Consider the following 25,907-nt stretch of genomic DNA (forward strand, 5'->3'; position numbering starts at 1 on the left):
CCAACTATTCCTAACTGATAAGGCACACTGTGGCATGCACAGCCTCTCTTATCCCACTTGGGCACATGGGGACTCCAGCACTGAGGTTATGAGGTAGGCTGGGGGAGGCAGCATGGGCCCGATGGCCTCACCTGGACAGACAGAGACACAGGCATGAGCCGAGACTCCTTCCGAGGTCGCCCTTTCTTCTTCTTCTCCACTGTTTCCACCTCAAGCTCCAGTTTTCGCTTGGACAGCGAGGAGGGCTTGGCCACAGGGACTTTTTCGTCACTGTCACTGCTGCTCTCCAGGAGGTCCCGGGGCCTCAGGTCTTTCACAAGGTTCTGCTCTTTCAACCTGCGCAAACATAGACATCCATGGCTTTCTTCATGTGTCTATTACATTTATAATGATGAATAAAATCCATACTCATCGCCAAAAGTTAATAAATAAAAATTGTAAGAAAGGACTTCTGGTTTCTGCTCCAACATGCAAAGGGGTTGGAAGTTGTCTCTCTCATCTTCAAAGTAAGAGGAAAGCTGAAAAACTGAAAATCAACAACTCTTCTTAGATTCATCAGAGAAGTAAGGTCACAAGGCAAACTGCCACCCTGAAAACTGGAGACACCAGGTGAAGACATAAAGCTATAGCTCACCCGCAGCCAAAGCCCCTGGAGCCCTAACTGGTAGGAAGACTTAAAATAACTGGTACACTGCTAGAGGTTGAGTGTGGGCTGGCTTGTGAGTTAAAACTCTTGGGGGTCCAGTGGCAGAAGGGTACCCACACTTATGTTAACTTTACTTCCAGGAGCTCCAACAGGCTCTCATGGGTGAAGATCAGCGATGGAAAAATCCCCTGTGTGCTTTGGGCTGGCAGAGGGGGAAGAAAACCAGTTGAAACACATCCAGAGTTCCCTTCTCCTTAACAAAAGCCTACCTTTAAGAGGAACTACTTTACTAGAGTCCTATATAACTTGTGGGCAGGGCAATTAACCAACTAGAGAGTAGCCTTACACACACACACACACACACACACACACACACACACACACACACACAGGCTAAGGAACTCATCTGAAGGTCATAGCCCAGGGTCTCTGGTCCAAAAAACAAAAGATTTAATCACAAGATAAGAGAATGTGTCTCCTCCCCCAAATCTCACCACCAATTAGACAGGGCTCAGGTATAATAAGGGTAGAATAACTAGTTTGAAGCTAGCAGAGGTTAGTTCATGAATTTAAGGAAAGGAGCTAGTTCCATAACTAAAAAGGCAAGGCAAAGCTTCAAGTGCTAATGTAGAATCTGCAGATAGTTATCCAGAAGATCTAGCTAAGATAATTAGCAAAGGTGGCTGCATCAAACAACAGATTTTCAATATACATGAAACAGCCTTGTATTGAAAGTAGATGCTATCTAGGACTTTTACACTTTTTTAAAGCTTATTTATTTTGAGAGAGGGAGAGAGAGAGCACGAGCAGGGGAGGGGCAGAGAGAGAGGGAGAGAGAGAGAACCCCAAGAAGGCTCCACACTATCAGCACACAGCTGGACATGGGACTTGAACTCACAAACTGTGAGATAACAATCTGAGCTGAAATCAAGAGTCGGATGCTTAACTGAGCCACCCAACCACCTCGAGGACTTAAAAAAAAATTTTTTTTTATTTATCTTGAGAGAGAGGGTGAGACAGAGATAGATAGAGAGAGAGAGAGAGAGAGAGAGAGAGAGAGAGAGAGACTCCCAAGCTGGCTCTGTGCTTTCAGCCTGATGCAGGGCTCAATCCTCCCACAAACCATGAGATCATGACCTGAGCCAAAATCAAGAGCCAGACATCCAACCCACTGAGCCACTCAGGCATCCCTATCTAGGACTTCCATAGCTAGACAGGAGAAGCCAATGCCTGGCTTCAAAGGACAGGCTGACTCTATTGTTAGGGGCCAATGCAGCTGGTGACTTTAAGTAGAAGTCAATCTTCACTTACCATTCAAAAAATCCTAGGGCCTTAAGAATTATGCTACATCTACTCTGCCTATATCCTATAAACAGAACAAAGTCTAGAGAGAGCATATCTGTTTACAACATGGCTTACTACATATTTTAAGCTTACTGTTGTGACCTACTGCTCAGATAGAAAGATTCCTTTAAAAATATTACTGGTTCACTGACAATACACCTAGTCACCCAGGAACTCTGATAGAGATATATGAAATTAATGTTGTTTTCATGCTTGCTAGCACATCTGTTCTGCAGGCCATAGATCAAAAGGTAGTTTTGACTTTCAAGTCTTAATTATTAAGGAAATACATTTTCTAAGGCTATAACTGCCATAGACAGTGATTCCTGTGATGGATATGGACAAGGTAAATGGAAAACCTTCATCATCTAGATGCCATTAAGAACATTCAAGATTCATGGGAAGAGGTCAAAATAGCAACATAAACAGGAGTTTGGAATAAGTAAATTTCAACTCTCACGGATAACAAGACTTTATTGGAAGAAGTAACTGCAGATGTGGTTGAAATGGCAAGAGATCTAGAATGATAAGTGGAGCCTGAAGATATGACTGAGTTGCTACTATCTCAGGATCAAGCCTGAATGGATGAGCAGTTACTTCTCATGGTTTAGCAGAGAAAGTGATTTTTTTTTATGTTTGTTTATTTTTGAGAGAGACAAAGAGAGCCCAAGTGGGGGAAGGACAGATAGAAGGGGAGAGAGGATCTGAAGCGAGTTCTGTGCTGACAGCAGCAAGCCTGATGTGGGGCTCAAACTCATGAGGCACAAGATCATGACCTGGGCTGATGTCAGATGCTCAACTGACTGAGCCACCCAGGCGCCCTGAGAAAGTGGTTTCTTGAGATGGAATCTAGAACTGAAGATGCTGTGAAGACTGTTGAAATGACAACAAAGGATTCAGAATATGACATAAACTCGGTTGATCAAACAGTAGCAGGCTTTGAGAAGATGGACTCCAATTTTGAAAGAAGTTCTGCTGCATGTAAAATGCTATCAAATAGCATCATATGCTAGAGAGATTGTTCATAAGAGGAAGAGTCAATCGATGTAGCAAATTTCATTGTCTTATTTAAAGAAATTTCCACAGCCACCTCAGCCTTCAGCAATCACCACCTTGATCAGTCAGTAGCCATTAACACTGAGGCAGACCCTCCCCCAGCAAAAAGATTATGACTTGCTGAAAGCAGAGATGATGGTTAGCATTTTTTAGCAATGAAGTATTTTTTCCCTTAAGGTATGTACATTGCTTTCTTAGATATAATGCTACTATTGAACACTTACTAGACTACCATAGAGTATAAGCAACTTTTACATGTACTAGGAAACCAAAATATTCATTTAGCTTGCTTCACTACAATACTTGCTTTATTGTGGTGGTCTGGAACCTGCAACATCTCCAACATATACCCGTATGCCATTCTAACTCTACTTAAAATAAAACTGGAGTAGCTATATTAATTTCAGACAAAGTAGACACCAGACTAAGGAAAATTATTAAGGATAAAGAGGAGCATTACATAATGATAAAAGGGACCTAAATGTATACATGCCTAACAAGAGAGTGTCAAAATACATGTGGCAAAAACTGATAGAACTGCAAGAAGTAGACAAATCCACAATTACAAGTGGAGATTTCACTCTACCTCTATTAGTAATTCAAAGGTCCAGGAGACAGAAAATCAATAAGGAAATAATTAAATGAAAAGTACTATCATTTGAATTTAGCTGATATTTATAAAATACTTCATTCAACAATAATATACACATTCTTCTCCAGATCACAAAGAATATTCAGTAAGGTAGACCACATTCTGGTTCATAAAACATACTTAGAAAATAATTTTTTTTTAACATGTTATTTATTTTTGAGAGACAGAGAGAGAGCGTGAGCAGAGTGGGGGCAGAGAGAGAGGGAGACACAGAATCTGAAGCAGGCTCCAGGCTCTGAGCTGCCAGCACACAGCCTGATGGGGGGCTTGAACTCACAAACTGTGAGATCATGACCTGAGCCGAAGTCAGTTGCTCAACTGACTAAGCCACCCAAGGGCCTCAACAAATTTAAAAGAATAAAAATCATACAAAGTATGCTTCAAGTCCACAACAGAATTAACCTAGACAATAATAACAGAAAGCTACCAGAAAATCCCCAGAGATTAAACCACAGACTTCTAAACAATATATGGGTCAAAGTCTCAAGAGAAATGTAAAAACATTTAATTAAATGAAAAAGTGCAATTTATCAAAATTTGTGGAACACAGTCAAAGCAGTGCTTAGAAGGAAATTTGTAGCAGAGAATGCATATTTTAGAAAAGAAGAAAGACCTGATATAAAAAATCTAAACTTTACCTTTAGGAACTAGAAAAAGACGAACAAGCAGAAGCAAACAAATAATAAGTAGCAATATAATAATATATTAAGGCAATAATAAGCAAGATAATATAAAGCAAATAGAAAAAATAAATAATAAAAACTAGAAGAGAAACCCATGAAATTAAAGACAGGAAAACAACAGAGGAAAATCAATGAAATAAATAACTGATTCTTTGAAAAGAGCAATAAAATTAATAAACTTGTAGCTAGGCTAAGAAAAAAAGGGAAAAGACACAAATCACTAATGTCAGAAATGCAAAGGGGCCTTCACTACTGATCCCCTGGACAATAAAAGGAACATAAAGGAATATTATGAATAAACCCACAGATTGGATAACTTGGATGAAATGGGCCAGTTTCTTGAAAAAAAAAATCCACTAAAACTCACACAAGGAAAAAGAACTCATCTGAATAGGCCTATTAAAGAAATTGAATCAACAATTAGTAACTTTCCAAGAAAAAAAAGTACCAGGTCCACACAGTCTTATTGGTGAATTCTACCAAATATTTAAGGAAAAAATTATACCAATTCTCTACAATATATTCTAGAGAAGAGAAGAAGAGGAGGTAGATCCTAACACTCATGAGGCAAATAGTACCCAAATAAAAAATCAGATACTGATATTACAAGAAAAAAACAACACTATAGGCCAGTATCGCTCATGAACATAGATGTAAAAATCTTCAACAAAATATTGGCATATTGAATCCAACAATGTATAAGAATTACATACAATGACCAAATGGAATTTACTGTAGAAATGCATACTAGCTTAACATTCAAAGTGATTAATGTAGCATTGGTGGTATAGTGGTGAGCATAGCTGCCTTCCAAAGTGATTAATGTAATCCATCATGCCCAACAAAGCTGAAGAAAAATCTTACGATCATATCAATAGATGCAGAAAAGGCATTTGACAAAACCTAACATCCAGTCATGACAAAAAAAAAAAAACTCTTAGGGGCGCCTGGGTGGCTCAGTTGGTTGACTTTGGCTTAGATCATGATCTTACAGTTCATGGGTTTGAGCCCTATGTTGGGCTCTGTGCTGACAGCTCAAGAGCCTGGAGCCTACTTTGGATTCTGTGTCTCTGTTTCTCTCTGTCTCTCCCCAACTCGTGCTCTCTCTTTCTCTCTCAAAAATAAACATTAAAAAAAACAAAAAAAAAAAAAACCCAACAACAACAAAAAAACAAACCCAACCAAATTCTTAGCAAACCAGGATTAGACAACTTCCTCAACCTGATAAAGAATATCCACAAAAAAACTTACAGCTAACATCATACTTGATGGTGAGACACTAGATGCTTTCTCATAAGACTGAGAAGGCAGTAAGGATGTCCCCTCTCATTAGTTCTAATGTTGTAGTAAAAGTCCTAGCTAATGCAGTAAGGTAAGACAGAGAAATAAAAGGCATACAGATTGGGAAGGAGAAATAAAGTTGTCTTTATTTGCAGATGACATAATTGTCTTTGTAGAAAATCTCCAAGAATCAAAAACAACAAAAACAGAATAAGCAATTATAGCAAGGCTTCAGGATACAAAGTTAACATACAAAAGTCCATGGCAGTAATGAACAACTGGTATTTGAAATTGTAATTACAATACTATTTACATTAGCATCAAAAATGAAGTAATTAGATATAAATCTAACAAAATATATTTAAATTCTAAATAAGGAAAACTATAAAACTGATGAAAGAAATCAAAGAACTAAAAAATGGAGATATTCTATGTTCATGGATAAAGGACTCAATATTGTTAAGATGTCAATTGTTCATAACTTGATCTAGAGATTAAATGGAATCCTAATAAAAATCCCAGGAAATTATTTTGTATGTATTGACAAACTGGTTCTAAAGTTTATATGGAAAGGCAAAAGACCTAGAAATAGATCCATAAATATAGTCAACTCATCTTTGATTAAGGCAAAGGCATAGAAAAGACAGTCTTTTCAACAAATAATGCTGGAACAACTGGACAATCACATGCAAAAACTGAATCTAGACACATACCTTACATCTTCCACAAACATTAATTCAAAATGGATCATAGATCTATGTGGAAAATGCAAAACTATAAAATGAGAACTTAGAAAAAAACACAGTAGGAAGTCTAGATGAGCTTGGTTTTACATTACAAAGAGCTCACCAGGGTAAGTGTAGTTACCATCTGTCACCACACAAATTACTACAATACTATTGACTACAGTGGCAATGAGTTTTGTTTTTTTTTTTAATTTTTTTTTCAACGTTTATTTATTTTTGGGACAGAGAGAGACAGAGCATGAACGGGGGAGGGGCAGAGAGAGAGAGGGAGACACAGAATCGGAAACAGACTCCAGGCTCTGAGCCACCAGCCCAGAGCCCGACGCGGGGCTCGAACTCACGGACCGCGAGATCGTGACCCGGCTGAAGTCGGACGCTTAGCCAACTGCGCCACCCAGGCGCCCCAGCAATGAGTTTTTGATATGATACTGAAAGCATGATCCACGACAGAAAAAATTTGGTTAGGATGGACTTCTTTAACATTAGAAAATTATGCTCTGAGAAAGACATTGTTAAAAGAATGAAAGGATAAGCCACAGACTGGGAAAAAATATTTACAAATCTCATTATCTGAGTAAGGACTTGTATCCAAAATATACAAAGAATTTGTAGAACAGTAAGAAAACAAGCAACCCAATTTAAAAAATAAACAAAAGATCTAAAGGGGCACCTCACCAAAGAAGATCCAGATGGCTAATAAGCATATGAAAAGATGGTCAACATTAGAAGTGAAAATCAGGGAATTGAAAATTAAAAAAATAAGAGATCACTCAATGATTATTAAAATGGTTAAAACCTAAAAAACTAACAACAAATGCTGAGCAAGATGTGATCAAAAGAACTCAATCACTGTTGGTGGAAATGCAGTCATTGTGAAATATAGCCTGGGAGTTTCTTTAAAGCTAAACCTAGTTAGTCTTATGGCATGGCCCAGCAATGGCACTCCTAGGTATTTGCCTGAGTTGAAAACACTTATTCACACAAAAACCTCTACATGAATGTTCATAGCAGCCTTATATATTGTTTATACATAACTCCCCAAAATGGAAACTACCAACATGTCCTTCAATGGGGGAATGGATAAACTGTGATATATACAAACTGTGGTACATCCATACAATGGAATATTATTTGGTAAAAAAAAGAAATGAGCTATCAAACCATGAAAATGCATGTAAGAACATTAAACAGATATTGCTACGTGAAAGATGCCCATTAGAAAAGGCTACATACGGTATGATTCCAATTATATGACGTTCTAGAAAAGGCAAAACTATGGAGACAGTAAAAAGGCCAGTGATTGTCAGGTGTTCAGGGAGGAGGAAGGGATCAATGAATAGCTACAGTACAAGGGATATTTAGGGAGAGGAAATTAGTGTGCATGATTATAATGCTGGATACATGACATTATGCATTTGTCAAAACACATACAACTATACAACACAAAGAGTGAACTCTAAACAATGGACAGTACTTCACAAAAAATTGTTAAAAAGCTTTAAAGTATAGGACTAAATACCCAGTGGAGTGTGATAATGGAATGTGATTATGTAGGACAGCATCCTTGTTTAGGAAGTGCCTCTCATAGGAAGAAGTGTCATGTGTTTATCATATGTGTTGTAGAGTAAAAGTAAAATCAAAACTGACAAACATGACAAAACCTGGTGAATCTAGGTGAAGGGTACGAAGATGTTCATTGGACTATTTTTCCATGTTGCTCAAGGTTTTAAAGTTTCAAAACAAAAGCCTATGAAAAAAAAGCCACTTCCAAGTCCTAGGTGCTGCTGACATAGAAAGTGTCTCATGCATTTTCTTGCACTTCTCCATTTTATAAATTTTTTTTTTCAACGCTTATTTATTTTTGGGACAGAGAGAGACAGAGCATGAACAGGGGAGGGGCAGAGAGAGAGGGAGACACAGAATCGGAAACAGGCTCCAGGCTCTGAGCCATCAGCCCAGAGCCCAACGCGGGGCCCGAACCCACGGACCGTGAGATCATGACCCGGCTGAAGTCGGACGCTTAACCGACTGCACCACCCAGGCGCCCCGCACTTATCCATTTTAATCTGTGTATATGTATGTGTGTAATGTGTTTATTTTTGGTGAATAGCTTTACTGAGATGTAACCCACATACCACACAATTGATGAACTTAAAATATACCATTCAACAGTTCTTGGTGTCTTCACAAAGTTGTGCAACAGTCGCAATAGGAATTTCAGAGTATTTTCATCATCTCAAAAATAAACTCTGTATCTGTTACCACCCCCCAATTCTCCCATTCTAGTCCATTTTCTGTTTTCATAGATCTCCCCTGATGGGATGATCTAATCTATTTCCATTTCCAGAGATGTCCCCATTCTGGACATTTCCTATAAATGGAATCCCAGAATATGTGACATCCAGCATTGGTTTCTTTCACTTCACATGTTTTCAAGGTTCATCCATGCTGTAGAATGTATTGGTACTTGACTCCTTTTTTATGACTGAATAGTACTTCATTATATGGATAACCACACCTTGCTTCCGTTAATGAACATTTGGTTGGTTTAAAGTTTTTGGCTACTGTGTATAATGCTGATAGGAACATTCACAAAGACATTCAATAAACGTTATTTGCATAGGCATGTTTTCATTTTTCTTGGATATTTACTGAAGACTGAAATTCTTGTGTCGGGGCCCCTGGGTGGCTTGGTTGGTTAAACATCCGACTTCAGCTCAGCTCATGATCTCATGGTTCATGAGTACGAGTCCAGCATCAGGCTCTGTGATGACAGCTAGGAGCCTGGAGCTTGCTTCAGATTCTGTCTCCTGCTCTCTCTGTCCCTCTTCCACTCATGCTCTCTCTCTCAAAACATTTAAAAAAAGTTCCTTTGTCAAATGGCTATTTGAACATTCATATTAACGTTCAAATAAATGTTATTTGCGTAGGCAGGTTTTCATTTTTCTTGGGTATTTACTGAGGACTGTCAAGAGTTATGCCTATGTTTAATTTTTTAAGGAACTGCCACACTGTTTTCCAAAGTGTCTACCATTCTATATACCCGATGGCAGTGTACGAAAGTCCCAATTTCTTCACATTGATGCCAATACTTATTATCTATCTTTTGATTTCCTAGTAGTGTGGAGTGGAATCTTGTGGTTCTACTTGTATTTCCCCAATGGCTAATAATGTTGAGTATTTTTTCACTTGCTTAATGGGTATTTGTATATCATATTTAAAAACAGCTATTTAAATCCTTGGCCCATTTAAAAATTGTGTCATTAATCTATTACTGAGTTGCATGAGTTGTAAGAATACTTGTATTCTAGAAATAAGTCCTTCATTAGAAATATGATTAGCAAATATTTTTCCCAGTTCTAGTTTTTTCCCCCACCATCTTGATAGTGTCCTTTGAAGCACAAGTAGTAAATTTTAATGAAATACAATTTACCTATTTCTTCTTTGCTTGTGATTTTGCTTTCATCTCCAAAAGTCCATTAGCAAATCCAAAGTCACAAGAGTTCTGTAGTTTGGCTATTACATTTATTTCTTTCATCTATTTTGAGTTAATTTTTGTATGCAGTGTGAAGTAAGGACCCGACTTTACTTTTTTGCATGTGGATATCCTGCTGTCCCAGTAACATTTGTTGATAAGACTGTTCTTTCAGGAGCATCTGCGTGCCTCAGTTGGTTACGCATCTGACTCTTAAATTGGGTTCGGGTCCTAATCTCACAATTTGTGAATTTGAGCCCCACATCAGGCTCTGCACTAACAGTGCAGAGCCTGCTTGGGATTCTCTCTCTCTCCTTCTCTCCCCCACTTTTTCTCAAAATAAACAAACTTAAAAAAAAAAAAGACTCCTCTTTCTCCATCCATTGAATGGTCTTGGTGCCCTTGTTAAAAATCAACTGATCACAGAAATGTGAGTTATTTCCAGGGTATCAGTTCTATTCTTTTGACCTATAGGTTTGTCCTTGTGCTAGTACCACACTATCATGATTACTATTGCTCTGCATTAAGGTTTGAACTCAGGAAGTGTGAGTCCTCCAATTTTGCTTTTTTCCCCTCAGGACTGTTTGGGCTATTCTGGGGCGAGTTTCCACATGAACTTTGGGATCAGAGTGTTAATTTCTAAGCCAGCTAGAATTCTGAAAGGGATTGCATTGAATCTGTAGATCAATTTCGGTACTACTACCATGTTAACAATATTAAGACATCCAATGGAATGTCTTTCCATTTGTTTAGGTCTTTGGTACAACAATGAGTTGTAGCATCCAAAATATAAGCTTTATACTGTATTTTTGTTAAATTTACTCATAAACATTTAATTCTTTTCTGTGCTATTGTAATTATTGTCTTAACTTCATTTTTTTTTTTTTTTTATTTTTTATTTATTTTTTTTTTTCCAACGTTTATTTATTTTTGGGACAGAGAGAGACAGAGCATGAACGGGGGAGGGTCAGAGAGAGAGGGAGACACAGAATCGGAAAGAGGCTCCAGGCTCTGAGCCATCAGCCCAGAGCCTGACGCGGGGCTCGAACTCCCGGACCGCGAGATCGTGACCTGGCTGAAGTCGGACGCCCAACCGACTGCGCCACCCAGGCGCCCCTTAACTTCATTTTTTGATTGTTCTTTACAAGTGTAGAGAAATACAACTGATTTTTATAGATTGATCCTGTACCTTCCAATCTTGAAGTCATTTAGCCTAGAAACTCTAGTACCATGTCTTGTTCCTGTTCATTTTCCTTAGGAAGAAAGCCTCCAGTCTTTTCCATTAAGTATGATGTTAGTTGTATGGGGTTTTCAAAGATGTCCTTTTATTATGTTGATGGAGTTAGTCTATTCCTAGCTTGCTGTTATTTGTTTAGGTCATGAATGGGTGCTAGATTTAATCATGTGGTGTCTGTTTTTATTCTATTGATATAGTACACTGTATCAATTGATTTTTATATGTTGAGCCAAATATATATATACATACATGCATATATATGCATATATATATGTATATATGCATGTATATACATATGGCTGTATTTTTGAGGATTTGTGTCCACAGTCGTAAGAAATATTGGTTTGTATTTTTCTTTTCTGTGATATCTTTGTCTGCTTTTGGTATCCTGATGATTGGCCTCCTAGCATAAGTTGGGAAATGTTCTCTCCTATTTTTTTAAAAAAGATTTTATTTTTAAGTAATCTCTATACTCAGTTTGGGCTCAAACCTACAATCCTAAGTCAAATGCTCCATTGACTGAGCCAGCCAGGTACCCCTCTCCTATTTTTTGAGAGAGTTTATGAAGAATTGGTATTAATTCTTTAATTGATTGGTAGAATAAAGAAGTAAAGCCATTGGGGTCTAGGCTTTTCTTTGTGGGTTGTTGTTTACTAATTCAAACTCTTGTTATAGGTCTATTCAAATTGTCTATTTCTTCTTGTGTCAGCTTTGGTAGTTCATGTCTTTCTAGAAATTTTTCCATTTCATTTAAGGTATCTAATTTATTGGTATACAATTAAATATAATACCTTTTTATTTATTTATTTATTTATTTATTTATTTATTTATTTATTTATTTATTTTTTGCAACAGCCTTCATTTCTTTAAGTTTACCTATTTTGAGAGAGAGAGACAGACAGACTATCCCAAGCAGGATCCACACTATCAGCAGGGAGCCTGATGCAGGGCCCAAACCCATGAAATGTGAGATCATGATCTGAGTGAAGTCAGATGCTTAATGACTGAGCCACCCAGGTGTTCCAACAGCCTTCTAATTGTCTTTATACTTTAATACAACTTCATATCCTGCTTTTTCCAAATAACACTCCATGTGAACTATTTTTCTATAGTACTTCAGTCTTCATAGATATTAATTAGGGGCTACAAAATCAATAGCTTATTTCCTCAATACTTCTTTTTTGAGGCAGTTGGGTAAATGTGCTCTATTATAATGTTGCAATAGATATCTTTGGACATGACAGAATACCTGGGTCAGACACCATCACTGAACACCTTTCCTCAAGGGGTTCATGGTGAATTATATTCCAACCTAGTCTGAGAGCCCTCATACCTGCTTGCATTCATTCTGCTAACCAGAAAGTGTGACCATAGGCCCTAGGACTGTTAGCACTTCCTTTGGGCACTACCTTCTGCTGTTCTTCCTCCTGGTAACCCCAGGTCATAGAAAGGCAGACAGGCACACCAGTGTGTACAAATCCTAAACTTTTTCCATCTGTACCCATGTATCAAACTAGGAAAACCCAGAACCTCCTAACTCTGCTCCATGAAAGCCTTTGCTTTCCTGCTCCCCATTCTAATGCTCTACAGCAGGACAAAACATCCACTTCTGGGTGTAGCTTGATGTTCTAGAAACCTTAAATCAGTGTTTCCCAAAATCCTTTCAAAATTTTTTAGACTTTGTGTAATTATAGCTTTATAAAATACAATAAGAATGTCACAGCAATGTCAAACTGCCACACAAGTTTCTAAATTGATCACTTTCTGAGCTCAGTACCAGTGCATGAACCTCACTTTGCTTAGCCTTATACTAGCTCAGGTGGTCCCACTCTCTATGGCTGAAACTTCTATGAGAGTCCTCGGTAGTCTCCCCACCTCCTGCCTCTGACACCCCATTCAGGGCCCCTGACCTCAGGGGCCTCCCAGCCTGTATGGGCCACTACCACTGGTCACCCAGTACCCCTAGGGATACCAGGTTATATAGATCTACAGCAGCTGTCCCCTAGATTAAGATACTTGCTGAAGAAGAGCTGAAGAGCACAGTTGGCCAGAGTTGCCCCACTTACACATGGGCTCCATCATAGGTTCTACCTGCACACAGGCCAACTTGTACCCCTCTCTGTACCTTTGACTGATGAACAGACTTAAGGCAGGGTGAAGTAGAGGGCCCACAGGTTCAACTAGGACTGCCACCCTGAACCTGGGAGGATAGCATTAGGCCCCAAGACTCACCTAACACTTTTGGCAAAGAAGTGCCAGGCAGGTTGCAGTGACCAACTGCCAAGCCACCATGAAGTATAATGAAGGAGTAACAGCAGGAGCTGATATGTGCTGCTCACTATGAGACCAAGATCAAGGCATGGTTTTACAGGCACTCCATCCCTCTTCAATTTTCAAGTTATATTTCCTATAGGTAGTGCTCCTCGGAGAGCCACTCTGCTTAGGAGGAGATAGGCTGAGAAAGCTTGTGTGTCTTGCTTAAGATCACCCCACCACAAGGTAGAGAGTTGGGACTTAACCTCACGGTATATAGCTCTGAGTGCTGCTCCTTACCATGCATGACACTGTGCCCCCAAGGAAGACCTATGCTGATGGGTAATTGAAAGGGTTCCCCTTGGCTTTTACTGAGAATCAATACAAGAAACAGCCGTATCAAGAAAGCTACATTTTCTGTAAAGCCTTTATTAAAGATAGTGTATTTTATTCTGTTTTCCTTATATAAGTATCCAACCATAACTCCTTAGGATTTAGCACTGAGCTCTTGGAGTCTCACCAGACATTCCCGTTGCCTTGGAGGCAGGAAACTCAGCCCTGAGTAAATGCTCACTCGCTGCCATTTTCAAGTGAGAAGCTGGGAATGACAAACTTGATGCTCCCTTACTCTATTCTATAGTTTTTCCTGGAGCTGGAGGTATGGCTGAAAGGTCTTGTGAAACCTCAGGTACACAGCTGCTGAGGGACCAATCGTGGTGGCATCAGGGCCCAGATCATGCAGTCAAGACTTTGCTTTCTAGTAGCCTGTTTCAAGGGGTATTCTATATGCTTCCCCAATCAGGGTTTGTACTCTCTAAGAGATGGAAAAGAGTATGACAAAGATCATGGAAACCTGCAAGACAAATGTGGGGTGCCTTCCTCAATGAAAAGAAGAAATTCCTGTCTATGGTGCTCTTAGTTTCTCTAAGGCAGGGATTTAGTTTTACTTAATTCTGTTCAGAACTCACTCTGTTTCCAAACTGAGGTTTCAACATTTGAGTTAAGCCTGTGAAATACCAGATATTCCCTCTTGACAAAACTGCCCCACAGCATGCCCTCTTTGGGGGAACTCTTGCTAGGGCATACTGTTCCTTCTGTCTGCCCTCCTATCTCTAGCCTCTCCTTCTTACATTCCACTTTCTCACCTCCACACCAGTCAGTTCCTAAGATGTAATGCTCTGTTCAGCTGCGTTTCATCTGCTGTTGGACATGCTTACCGTGGCTTTTCAATTGCAATGATTTTTATTTTTCTTTGCTAAAAGTAATTTCTGCCTTATTTCCAAGTCTATCTGGTCTTTTTTACGGTACATTATTTCTTTTGAGCCATAATTCACATACCACAAAATTCATCATTTTAAGATATAGATTCAGTAGTTGTTTCTTTTTTTTTTTTTCCCCTAACACCAGAGTAATTTCATAATACAGAAACTCTGTACCCACCAGTGACATCCTAACCTCCTCTCTCCTCAGCCCCTGGCAACTACTGATACTTTCTGTCTCTGTAGATTTGCCTATTCTGGACATTTCATAGCAATGGAATTGGACAATATGTGGTCCTTTGTGACTGACTCCTTTTATTTAGCATGTTTTCAAGGTCTGTCTGTGTGGCATAACATTTAAGTACTCTATTCATTTTTACTGCCAAATTATTATTTGTATTACTATGCAAATAGCTATTTATATTATTGTACAGATATACCACATTTTGTTTATTCATCAGTTTATAGACATTTGAGTTGTTTCCACTTTGTGGCTATTATGAGTAGCACTGATATGAACATTTGTGTACAAGATTTAAAATAAATATAGGTTTTCAGTTCTTTAGGTATATATGTAGGTGTGGAATTGCTGGGTTACATGCGGACTCTATGTTTAACCATTTCAGAAACCATCAGATTGTGTTCCAAAGCAGCTTTTATAATCCCACCCAGCAGCATTTTATAATCCCACCAGCAATTCATGAGAGTTCTGATTTCTTCCCATCCTCACCAACACTTTTCACTATGTGACTTTTTGATTATTGTCATCCTGGTGGTTATGAAGTGGTATCTCATTGTGGTTTTGATTTGCATTTCCCTGATGACTAATGATGTTGAGAGTCTTTTTATGTGTTTATGGGTCATTTACGTATCTTTGGAGAAATTTCTATTCAAATCCTTTATTTTTAAATTGGGTTATTAGTCTTTTTATTGTTGAGTTATAAGTTCTTCATGCATTTTGGTCCTAGATCTTTATCAGATGTGACTTACAAATATTTCCTCCCATTCTGTAGACTGTCTTTTCACTACGCTGATTATGATCTTTGAATCACAAAAGTTTTAAATTTTGATGAAATCCAACCTATTTTTTCTTTAGTTGCTTGTGCTTTAAGTGTTATATCTAAGAAACAGTTGCCTAATCTAGTGTCATATAGATTTACATCTGTATTCTAAGAGTTTTAAAGTTTTAGCTCTTACGTTTAGCTCTTTGACCCATTTTAAGTTAATTTTTGTATGTGGGATGTTTACTAACCTTTCCTCACATTTTGTTTTATCTTTCATGTCTTTAAGTATACTTACTTTACAGTCTTTACCTGGCAATTCTCTCTTCTATGATCAAATTTATAAAAAAGTCTAAACCTGTTCATTATGTCTCCTGACATTTGTATGTAATACACTGTTTCTTCATGTGTTTTGTTACTTTGGATTTTGAGTCCCTCTTTGGCAGTGCTTTGTCAGTGGGAATGCTGTACTTGCTGGGGTGAGGGAAATGGCAGTGGGGATTTGCACTGGTTTTGCCAAGGGCCTCTGGGTGTTAATTAGTCAAAAATCTCCTTTTGTGTTCATTTCTTTGCTTGATGGTTTCGAGATGACGTGGTTAGTGTTAAACATCCCCAATCCACAGGAGGGCAGGCCTGTGGCTATACAGTCTGTTTTCCTAACCCTGAGGACTGGCTGAGATATTTCAACTTCTTGGCCATGTTCTCATGCTGCCCTTCAGGCTTTTTCTGTCCTCTCTCTCACTAGAGGTATACTTTGTCAAGAAGTTTGACTTAATGTTAGTGTCTTAGTTCCAACCCACTACATGGCTCAGGCCCAAGGCCCTGTCTTGAATCTTTGTGGCCATTAAAACTCAAGGTTACCATGTAGGTAACCCCTCCCAGCCCAACACCCTGGTCATTTTGTTTACTCTTAGATTTTGGCTCCAGGGGATTTCCCTTACTTTATCATCAACTGGTTACATGTTTTAAGGATATGTATTGCAGTTCATCCACCATTTCAAAGTACTGAGCAGCAGGAAGGTTTTCAGATCCTCCATACTACTAGACAGAGAAACTGCTAGATAAAGAGATCGTGTGGAATACCTGTATACTAAAACAGGCATGATCACACTATAGAGTAGAATACAAGGTCCTGCACCAAGGTCAAAGATGCAGTACCTGACCTGAGAGTCCTCCCATGCTGGTCTCCAGAGGCCGTTCTCCAAGGAGAACAAATTCTGATTAGACAAGCAGTTTTGAGATCATGAGTCAAGTCCTGGGGACAGCATATTACAGCTTTAGCTCCAAGACATAGTCTACTGCAAGGTCAGGTCTCATCACAAATGCTCCCTTTGTTGAGTGCCTGTTGGTTGTGTGGTAACTGCAAGAGTCTGTGACAAATGTCCTGCATTTAGCTGATAGTGGCAAAGGCTAGGTAGGGTGCTGCTGAGCCTGTCGTGTCAAGCTGGGGTGCAACCTCAAGAGGACATCACTTAAGGCCTTGGCACCTCTATAGGAAGCTGGCCCAGCCCACCTCTAACTCCCCCAAACCTCTACCTCACTGGGCTATGCAGTGAACTCTGTGTCGTGGTGGACTTGTGGTCATGGAGCTGGGGACACACTAAAGCTCTGTGCCAACAAACCCACTTGCTCTAGCCACCTCAGGAGGACTGTAATTCCAAGAAATAGGCTATATCCCATGTGGCTTGGCTGCCGTGTGCTAAGGGAGATGCAGAGAATGGGGCGAGTAGCATAGAGCTTGTAAGAGCTCAGAAGCTTATATACTTGCATGAAGACCTCTTCTCTATCATTTTTATCTCTGCTCCCAAACACCTGGTCAGTGTCTGAGCAGGCCATTACTTCCATGATGCGGCAGTATCACAGCCTTCTATTTCCCCACCCAATCTCCCATTCCTCTTCTAGGCAAACTCGGCTCCATTCTAACAATGACCTTGAACTCCACAGAGCCTCTGCACTGACCAGCCCTTGTGGTGTTGTTGCCCTCGATGTTCTTTGTGTCTGTTCTGTACCCGCCATGGCTTCTTCCAATCATTTTCCCACTTGGAAAACCTGCTCCTTTCTCCTTGGACTCAGGGGCTCCTGAGTCCACAGGGACCAGAGTGTACTCCTGCATGGGAAAGCAGGCTGCTTGGTGGGAAAGTGGCTGCTGCACTGCTAGCTGAGATTGTGTCCTACTTGGTCTCTCGGGGGCCCACACAGCCACCACCTACCTTTCCACAGTTGTTGGAGTCACACTGGTCAAGGCAGGAGCACCTGGCGTGGCTTTAGACCGCTCCGTGAATCGGGAGTCAAATGCTTTCATGGGTTCGATCTTGGACGGGGTTGTTAACACGGAGGGTGATGATGCAGCAGGAGTAGAGGTAGCATTCACACTGGGGGTGGGGAGTAAGAAGATGGGAGAGTACGTTAAGCGCAATCCATCAAGCATTTGGGAGTCCTACATTTGTGTTATCGGGAGCCAAATAAAAGGGCCACAGATATCAAACTTCTATAAATACAATTTCAAGATGTAATCTACTATTCTTATTTCTTCAATATTTTCATCTGTAAAAATCAGGAAGTTTGGCTAGTGAGAAGGTCATGAGCAAATGCACTCACATTTGCCCCACTGTATTGTTGTGAGAGATTCTAGAGGTAGCATGAGGCCTAGAAAGTGGCTCTTACAACCTTTCTCACTATACAGCCCTACCTCCACAACTTGAATACAGCATTTCCATCCCAAACTACTCCAAACCAAAGCAGCTTTTCCTACTTTGACTAATGGTCTAACAAGAAAAGTCCCCACCCAGGGTCCTGAAGCCACTGTCTATTCCCAGCCTTCATGCTCAGCCAAACACACTGTGGCCTGGGTAGCCCCTCTCTCATCCCGCCTTGGCAATATGCGATCTTCATACTCTCCTCCAAGTGCTCATCTCATAGCCCTTGTCTTCTCCACAGAGAATAGGCCTAGGCATGAGCCTGTAAGTTTCCCCCATGCCCAAGCACATCACACACGCTGAGTCCCAAAGCCACTGGGCCTCCTACTGACCACATCCACCCACCTGGACCCCACAACAGACACCTGGCAGGCATCCTGGAGTTCCTTCCTCCTCTCCCAGGACCTGCAAGGCCAACTGTTAAAATGTCTCACAGATCTGGAGCTGTCTATCCTTCCCCAGACACCCTTCCTGAGATGACTGGTGTGGCAATGATCTCCACCGTGCAGTGGGGGCCTAAGCCACTTCAAATGTAGAACTGCTGGAAACTGGGGCTGACCCTGGGGCAGGCAATGCATCCCTGGGTGGTTCGCACTCTTAGGAGAGAGGAGTGCATCTTGGGACTGCATCTTGCCCCAGGAGGTGAAGTCCTCATGGCCCTGTGCATCAGAGACTCACCTGAACAAGGTCTCCCTCCCAAGCAGGACCTCATCAAAAATCAAGCACCTTTCTTTTTTTTATCGAAGGAGCCATGAAGTGTCAGCGGAACTGTGTCCAAATTTGAACTTTCCCTAGGGACAGAAGCAAGCCTTGGCATGCCCACTCACCTGTCCTTACTGACAGTATCACCAGCCGGCCTGGCACCAGCTGTCGCCACAGGCTCTGTGGAGGGCTTCGAGGCGCCAAAGGAGTTGGGGGTACTGGAGTCGAGTGGCAGTAGCTGTGGATTGCTATGAGAGGAGAGCATGGTGCCCGCCAGGGAGCCCGAGAGTGGGATGCTGTTAAAGAATGCCGTGGAGAAGTCCCTGTTGTCAAGAACAAAAATCAGCCTGGGAAATCAGACACATCAAGTACTTTCTATGTTTGAAGTGATTTTTTTCTGGGTCCAAAGGTGAAGTATTTTCATGGAAGAAAATGTGCCAAGTCACAGAAAAGTAAAAAGAAAACTAAAATTATGTCATACATTATGTGTAATCGAACCTAAGATGAACTGATACTTCATGTGCCACTAAGAAAGAAGAGGTTATTACCAAATGTAACTGTCAGAAGCTCCTGATTATAAGATGTACCCTAATCTCAGAAATGTTAAAATATGCAGGCGTGTGTCTCAGAACTCATGAAATGCAGCACACAGAGCAGGACTCTTTCATTATGGGCTGTGTGGATATACGATAATTTACCTAACCAGCCTCTACTGCGGAATGCCAGCGCTGTCTCCCAGCTTTTTCTGTAACAGACACTGCTGTCACAGGTGGCAAGATACTGCAGTGTTAAGGCTAAGGGCCCCGGGCCAACCTGGCCAGGTTTTACTCCTTTGCCATGAACAAGCTCTGGGACCTTGGGCACTTCAACCACTCTGTGCTTCAGGTTTCTATCTGCAAAACAGAAATTCACAGAACCCTCCTGAGACTGGGACTAATGTGGTTAGTGTAGCACACACTTAGAACGCATAGTAGCTGCTCAAAGATGCACCCTGTCATAATCATCAGTACAACAGTTGTTTCACAGATTACATGAGATAAATTCCTAGAAGTGGAATTTCAGCAGCAGATGGAATGTTCATTGATGAGTTTTGATAAATAGTTCTAAAGTGCCTTCCTTGGAGGTTTAAATTCCAGCTGTGTATCAGAGTGCTTGCTTCCCCAAACCGTCACCAACAGTTTTACCAAATTTTTTGATACTTGACAATTTGATGAAAAATGGTACCTTACTATAGTTTTAATAATTTGCAATTACTTTGATGCGAGGTTGAGATTTTTTCATGCGGAAGCATATGATTTCCTTTATCTGGTGAACTGTTTATATTCCTTATTTATTGTTCTATCTGGTTGTCTTTACTATTGATTCCAAGACCTATTTACATATCTAATAAATTCCTTACACGAGCAGGAAGTATTTTCCCCAGGATGCCGGGTTTTTTTGTTTTTGTAAAGACTTTATTTTTAACTAATTTCTATACCCAACAGGAGGCTTGAACTTACAACCCCGAGATTAACAGTTGCATGTTCTTCCAACTGAGCCAGCCAGGTGTCCCCATGATGCTGTTTTGACTCTTTATAGTACAATTTTCCTTGCACCCAAAATGTTTTTTGTGTGGACTAAATTTTGTGCCATAGATCATAAAAATATTCTTTTAAAGAATCTTCTAAAATTTTAAACAAAAATGTTAAAAAAAAAAATCTGAGTTGCTTGGAATGTATCTAATTTTAAGTTGTGATGTAGGGATCTAACTTTGTTTCTATAGGTAAGTAGTCCTGACCCTCTCTCTCTCTCTCTCTTTCTTCCTCTCTCTCTCTCTCTGATGTAATGTAATTTATTACATTAGCTGATGTTTCATCACTGATGCAAAATGCCACATAAATTCCCATAAATATCTGGGCTTACTTTTGCGTTTTCTACTGTATTCCACCACTCTGTCTATTCATATGTCAGTACCCATTTTATTACAGTTTATAAGTTTTAATTTCTGGTGGGGCTAGTCTTCCCTGATTTTCTTTTTCAGAAATATTTCAGTTATTCCTGCTTATTTTTCCACACAAGTTTAGAATGAGCCTGTCTGATTCTGAAAACTCCTGTTGGTTATTTGTATGGGCTCATGTTGAGAGAGATTTATCATTTTTATAATGTCAAATCATCCTAGGGAAGAAATGGATGTACATTTCTAGATATTTCTTTGAATTTTCTTTTAGGTCTCTCAGTAGGATTTTATAATTTTTCTTCATAAAGACCTTCTACATTTCTTGTTACGTTGTAGGCATTGCATTTGTGAAAGTGATCTTCTAAAGGTAGTTGCTGTCACTCGGATCTCATTGTGTTGATTGTATCCACTTTATTATCTTCTTTTATTACCTATGGCAGTTTTCCCAGTTGATTCTCTTGCAGATCACACCATCTTTTAAATAATGATACATCTTACCACCTCCTTTCCAATATATTCTTTCTCTTGACTAATTGTATGACCTAGGACTTCCAGAACAATGTTAAATTATAGTTACCAGACTAGATGCATGCTTAGTTTTTGAATTTACTTTAAAATAAGGTAGTTTTTATCAAGTTAAGGAAGTGCCCATCTGTTTAAATAAATTTTAAATCAGAACAATGTTAAATTTAATAAAAATGTCTCTTAGGCATCTATGGAGATGACCATATATTTCTTTTGATCTTTTGATATGCAGAAGCAAATTAAATTTCCCCAAATTTGAACCACCTTGCTTTCATGAAATAAACCTTACCTGGTCATAGCGTATTAACATTTTAACACACTGTAAGTTTCTGTTATTTTATTTAGCATTTTTGCATTGGCGTTCAGAAATGAGATTGATCAGGAATTTATTATGTTCTACCTTTGTCATGTTTTTGATGTAAATCTGTGTTCATTTCAAAAACGGTTTTGTAATGCACTAGAGTATTTTCAAGTATTTTGAATGGTATTAGAATGATCTGTTCCTCTAATTATTAGAATGAAACTTTCTTATAATTTCTCTGTGAAACCTTCTTAGTCTGGTGGCTTTTGGTAGGTTAGTTCTGGGACAGCGTCCTCTATTTCTTCTATAATAATTCATTTGTATAGATTTTCTTCAGTTTTCATAATTTTATTTTCCTCAAAATCACCTACTTTCAAATTTATTTACACAGAATTCAGTAAAGAAGTCTTTTGTCCTTTTGATTTATTCTTTATCTGTGATTACTTCTACTTAAAATATTTGTGCTTTTTCTTTTCTTGCTTGATTAGTTAAACTAATCATTACCTATTCTGTTGCTACTTGTTTTAACATGGGAGTCAAGAGGGCAAAAAAGCCTTTAAGACCAAAAGAATCAAATTCTGGTGCCAGAAATAGGTGTCCTGTGGCAGAAAGCTGGCTTAAGGCCAGGTGGAAAGCCACCTAACACCTCTATCTCCTCATCAGGTAGGGCCTGAAAGGATGCTTGGAAGAAAAATGTCACCATCACCACCACCTCCATTACCCTCACTTCCACAGCTTTTCACAGTGTTCAAAGCACAGTCACATGTACCGGTCTCATTTGGTCCTAATAAAAAGTAAGCATGTAGCATTACCCCTGGTAGGTGAACAACGGAAAAAGGCTTGATCAAAGGAAAACCACTCTCTGGGAGGAGTCAGGAGACTTGGCTCCATCTGGTCAGGTCTCTGCCCTCCATGGCCTCACAGCCCACACCCCCAACATGAGGAGGTCAGATCAGCACATCATATGACAGAAGGTCTCTTCAGACTTCAAAACAACTGCAAAGCGCAGAGGACTAGTGTGGGTAGCACCCTGAGCACATTGGTTGAATAAGTATAAAACCTGATATCACCTTGACAGCGGGGGGACTGTTTCTTTCACACAGGGCCTTACCATCCTTTGAATCAACATGCATTGTTTTGAGGAGAATGACTAATACAAAAGCAAGCCTGACTACAGACTCTGAGACAACAGCAAATGGTGACTGAGTCCACTTTTCCCCTACTTTTCCCCCTAAGGGAAATGTGCCTCAGAGCCCTACTCTCTGTCCAGTAATTCCACTTCTGGGAAGTATCCTGTGGTAACAGTCATGGGTGTGCTCAAAGATTAATTTACAATCACAAAACACTGGACACAAACTACAAGTCTACACTTAAGGGGCTGGTCAAGTAAATCATGGTGCATTCACAACCTGGGAACCTGGACAATCAGCAAGTCTTTGCTTCAGAGGACTATTTATTAAAATGGATTCAAGGTCAAGATACAGGAACAGGTGGGGAAAAAGACCGGAGATACAGATACCAAAATGTTAACAGCAATTATATCTGAGAGACTAGATTAAGGGTAATGTTTATATCCTTTGGGTTTTTACTATTCAAAAATGTGTATAAAAGGGCAAAATGAAACAAAGGAAAAAAAATCAGTCCGACTTCTCTCCCTGGTTTCTTCAATGCCCCACCAACAATGAGGCAGAACTGGCCGTGTGGACACACAGGCCCTGTGAAGGTGCCCTTGCCTTCCAGCCTGTCACAGGCTCCTCCCAGCCCACCTTCTGCATGAGTCAAATGTGCATAACGGCTCTGCAGGAAGCACAGGGCTTTGAGGCTGGTGGGAAGCTGGGCTCTACTCCCCCATTTCCAGATTCTAGGGGTCGGATTGACCCAAGAGCCTGTGAAGACCCTGATTATGAAAGTGCTAACTGGTGAAAGGAGAGAGGAAGAACTCCCCAGATAAAGCCACAGAAAGCTCGGTGAGTGAATAAGTACCCGGTGTCCAGCTGTGCTATGCAGAGAGGTGTGATTCTTCTGCGACCATCTGCAGTCCGAGTCTCAACTTGTTTCTTCAAAAGATTCTGGCAAAATAGAGTGACATATATGAATGGAAAAGTTTCTGCCAAGCACCTCCACATATAAAAAATAAGGCTTCTAAGGAAATGAATTCTGACTTCCTTTTCTATGGCCTTCTGGTCCAACTAAACTCAGCCACTGAGCAAGCATTTTTGTCAGGGTGAGCATTCAACTTCCTGCACGGTAAAGCAGCAATGACAGAAAGCTCCCAGTTGAACTGGCTTCAGTACCTTGCTCTCATCACCTGCACTGCAGGCCTGGCCAGGTTTCCTAGGCAGTGAGCATATGCCAGTCTGGCCACTCTCAACCAGCAGCCAGGGGGCTCAATGAGGGAACAAACAAATGAAACCTGTATCCGTGAGCCACTCTTGTCTCTAAGTTGTGATTTGCAAATCTTCTTTCATCAGAGTCATTTCTTCTACTGAAGGCTCATAAAACCAAAGGTTCCCAGTCACACATTGTGTCCAAATTACAGATTTGTTGCCCTGTATAGGTCCTGGAGATCATTTAAGTTCCCCAGGTGATCCTGACGTTTCCTGCTCTGTTCCTGCCCCATCTCCACCCCCTCCCCCAGTGAGACATGGGCTTCCAGAGGAAGAAGGGGGAACTCATTGATATATCCTAAGGACAGAACCTGACACCCACTGTTCTCAGTATCTAAAATTTCCTAGAAAGGCTAGAAGTGAGGTTTGGAAGCTCCTATAAGAAATGATATCCTCTACAGAGGCCTCTGATAAAGTGCCTTAGGCCCCATTACTACCTCATGCAGCTGATGGCAATGGGGCCAAGTGGCCCCAAACTGGCTTACCCCTGGGTCCTGTTCTAGGCACAGCATACACCTGCTTACCGAATTGTGTCTGTGCTATGTTCAGACCGCTTGTTCCCCCTGCTCTGTCCCTGGGTGTGTACCCATGTCCTCAGGGCTATGGGGACGAGCCCTCACCTTCCTAATGTCTTCTAGACTCTCCCCATTGACAACGCCAGCAACTGAGGTAGCTGAACTTGTCTCTCTGGCCGAGGCACTCTTGTGGTCCAGCTGCTGTTGTTGCTGCCTGCGCTGGTATTTGAGCATCTCTGGGTTCTCGATGACAGCTGTGGAGAGCTGGGCCTCAGTCATGATGGCCAAGCTCTTGCCATAGGTAGACTGGTGAATGCGGCTCTAGGGGAAGCAGAGAGAAGTGCAACAGACCAGCTGTGAGCAGCAACGTGGTGGCTAGTGCCCACCAGCGGGTGAGTTGCGTGTTGACTCTCCTGGTTCTGAGAATGGAAAGGGTCTTGGGCAGTGGTCCCAGGTTCTTAAATCACCCCAAGTACCCCAAACACTTTTTGGGAATCAGACACTGAAGTTCAGAGCCTTCTCACACCATTCTTGTTTGCTGTCATCAGTTCCATGTGAATGGAAGTTACCATGGGGCTGCTAACAGTATCTAAGAGTAAGGGAATGTCTGGCATAGCAAACCTGGGGAAATCTTTCTCTGCCTCTCCTGTCCCCCAACATGTCCTGACCCTTCTGAGCAGGGTCCCTCCCTTCACCTTCCTAGGTCTCATTAATTCAATGCCACAACAAGCCGGACAGGACCCCATGTTGGCAGGGATAGCATCCCCAGCACGTTAGAGTGACTGGTGTGATGAAGAGTAGACTCACAAGGAAGGCCTAATGACCAACACGGAGGCCAGCAGGACATATGCCTCACAGCAGAGGATGCTGGGCAGAGGGAGGTCACGCCTTGGGATTCGTTTCTGCAGGGCCTGGTGTGTTGTGTGTGGCTGGGAACTTCCCTCCTTTGCTACCTGTCCCTTCTGCCCTCAATCCCTCCCCTGGAATCTGGAGGAGAATTCAGAGTCTGGCAGATGTTTACCTGTGTGTCTCAAACATGGGGTCCCTGCCTGCCATTTGGGAAAAGGTAAGCTAGATGGCGTTATTTTGTAGCCCTCCCCGCCACTGCCCTCCACCAGACTCTCCAATGGGGAGGAGAGTGCATAGGGATCCCAGGTTACCTGATGACAGTGACAAGGCAGAAAGACCTGAAGCCACTGAGACACTCATCCC

General features: G+C 40.8%; 1 protein-coding gene across 4 annotated transcripts in view; it reads right to left on the bottom strand.

The window, feature by feature from the left end:
• LOC123587969 (protein HIRA) overlaps positions 1–25,907 on the bottom strand; it is a 94,605-nt gene that overhangs the window by 25,387 nt on the left and 43,311 nt on the right. For all 4 annotated transcript variants that reach the window (XM_045458099.1, XM_045458097.1, XM_045458098.1 and 1 more), the window contains 5 exons: positions 24,801–25,016; positions 23,777–23,862; positions 19,157–19,354; positions 17,844–18,005; positions 132–336 (listed from right to left, as the gene is read on the bottom strand). In XM_045458099.1, the coding sequence (XP_045314055.1) occupies positions 132–336; positions 17,844–18,005; positions 19,157–19,354; positions 23,777–23,862; positions 24,801–25,016 (867 nt within the window). The remainder of the gene's footprint in view (positions 1–131; positions 337–17,843; positions 18,006–19,156; positions 19,355–23,776; positions 23,863–24,800; positions 25,017–25,907) is intronic.

The sequence above is a fragment of the Leopardus geoffroyi genome, chromosome D3, assembly GCF_018350155.1.
Source record: "Leopardus geoffroyi isolate Oge1 chromosome D3, O.geoffroyi_Oge1_pat1.0, whole genome shotgun sequence".
Lineage (NCBI taxonomy): Eukaryota > Metazoa > Chordata > Mammalia > Carnivora > Felidae > Leopardus > Leopardus geoffroyi.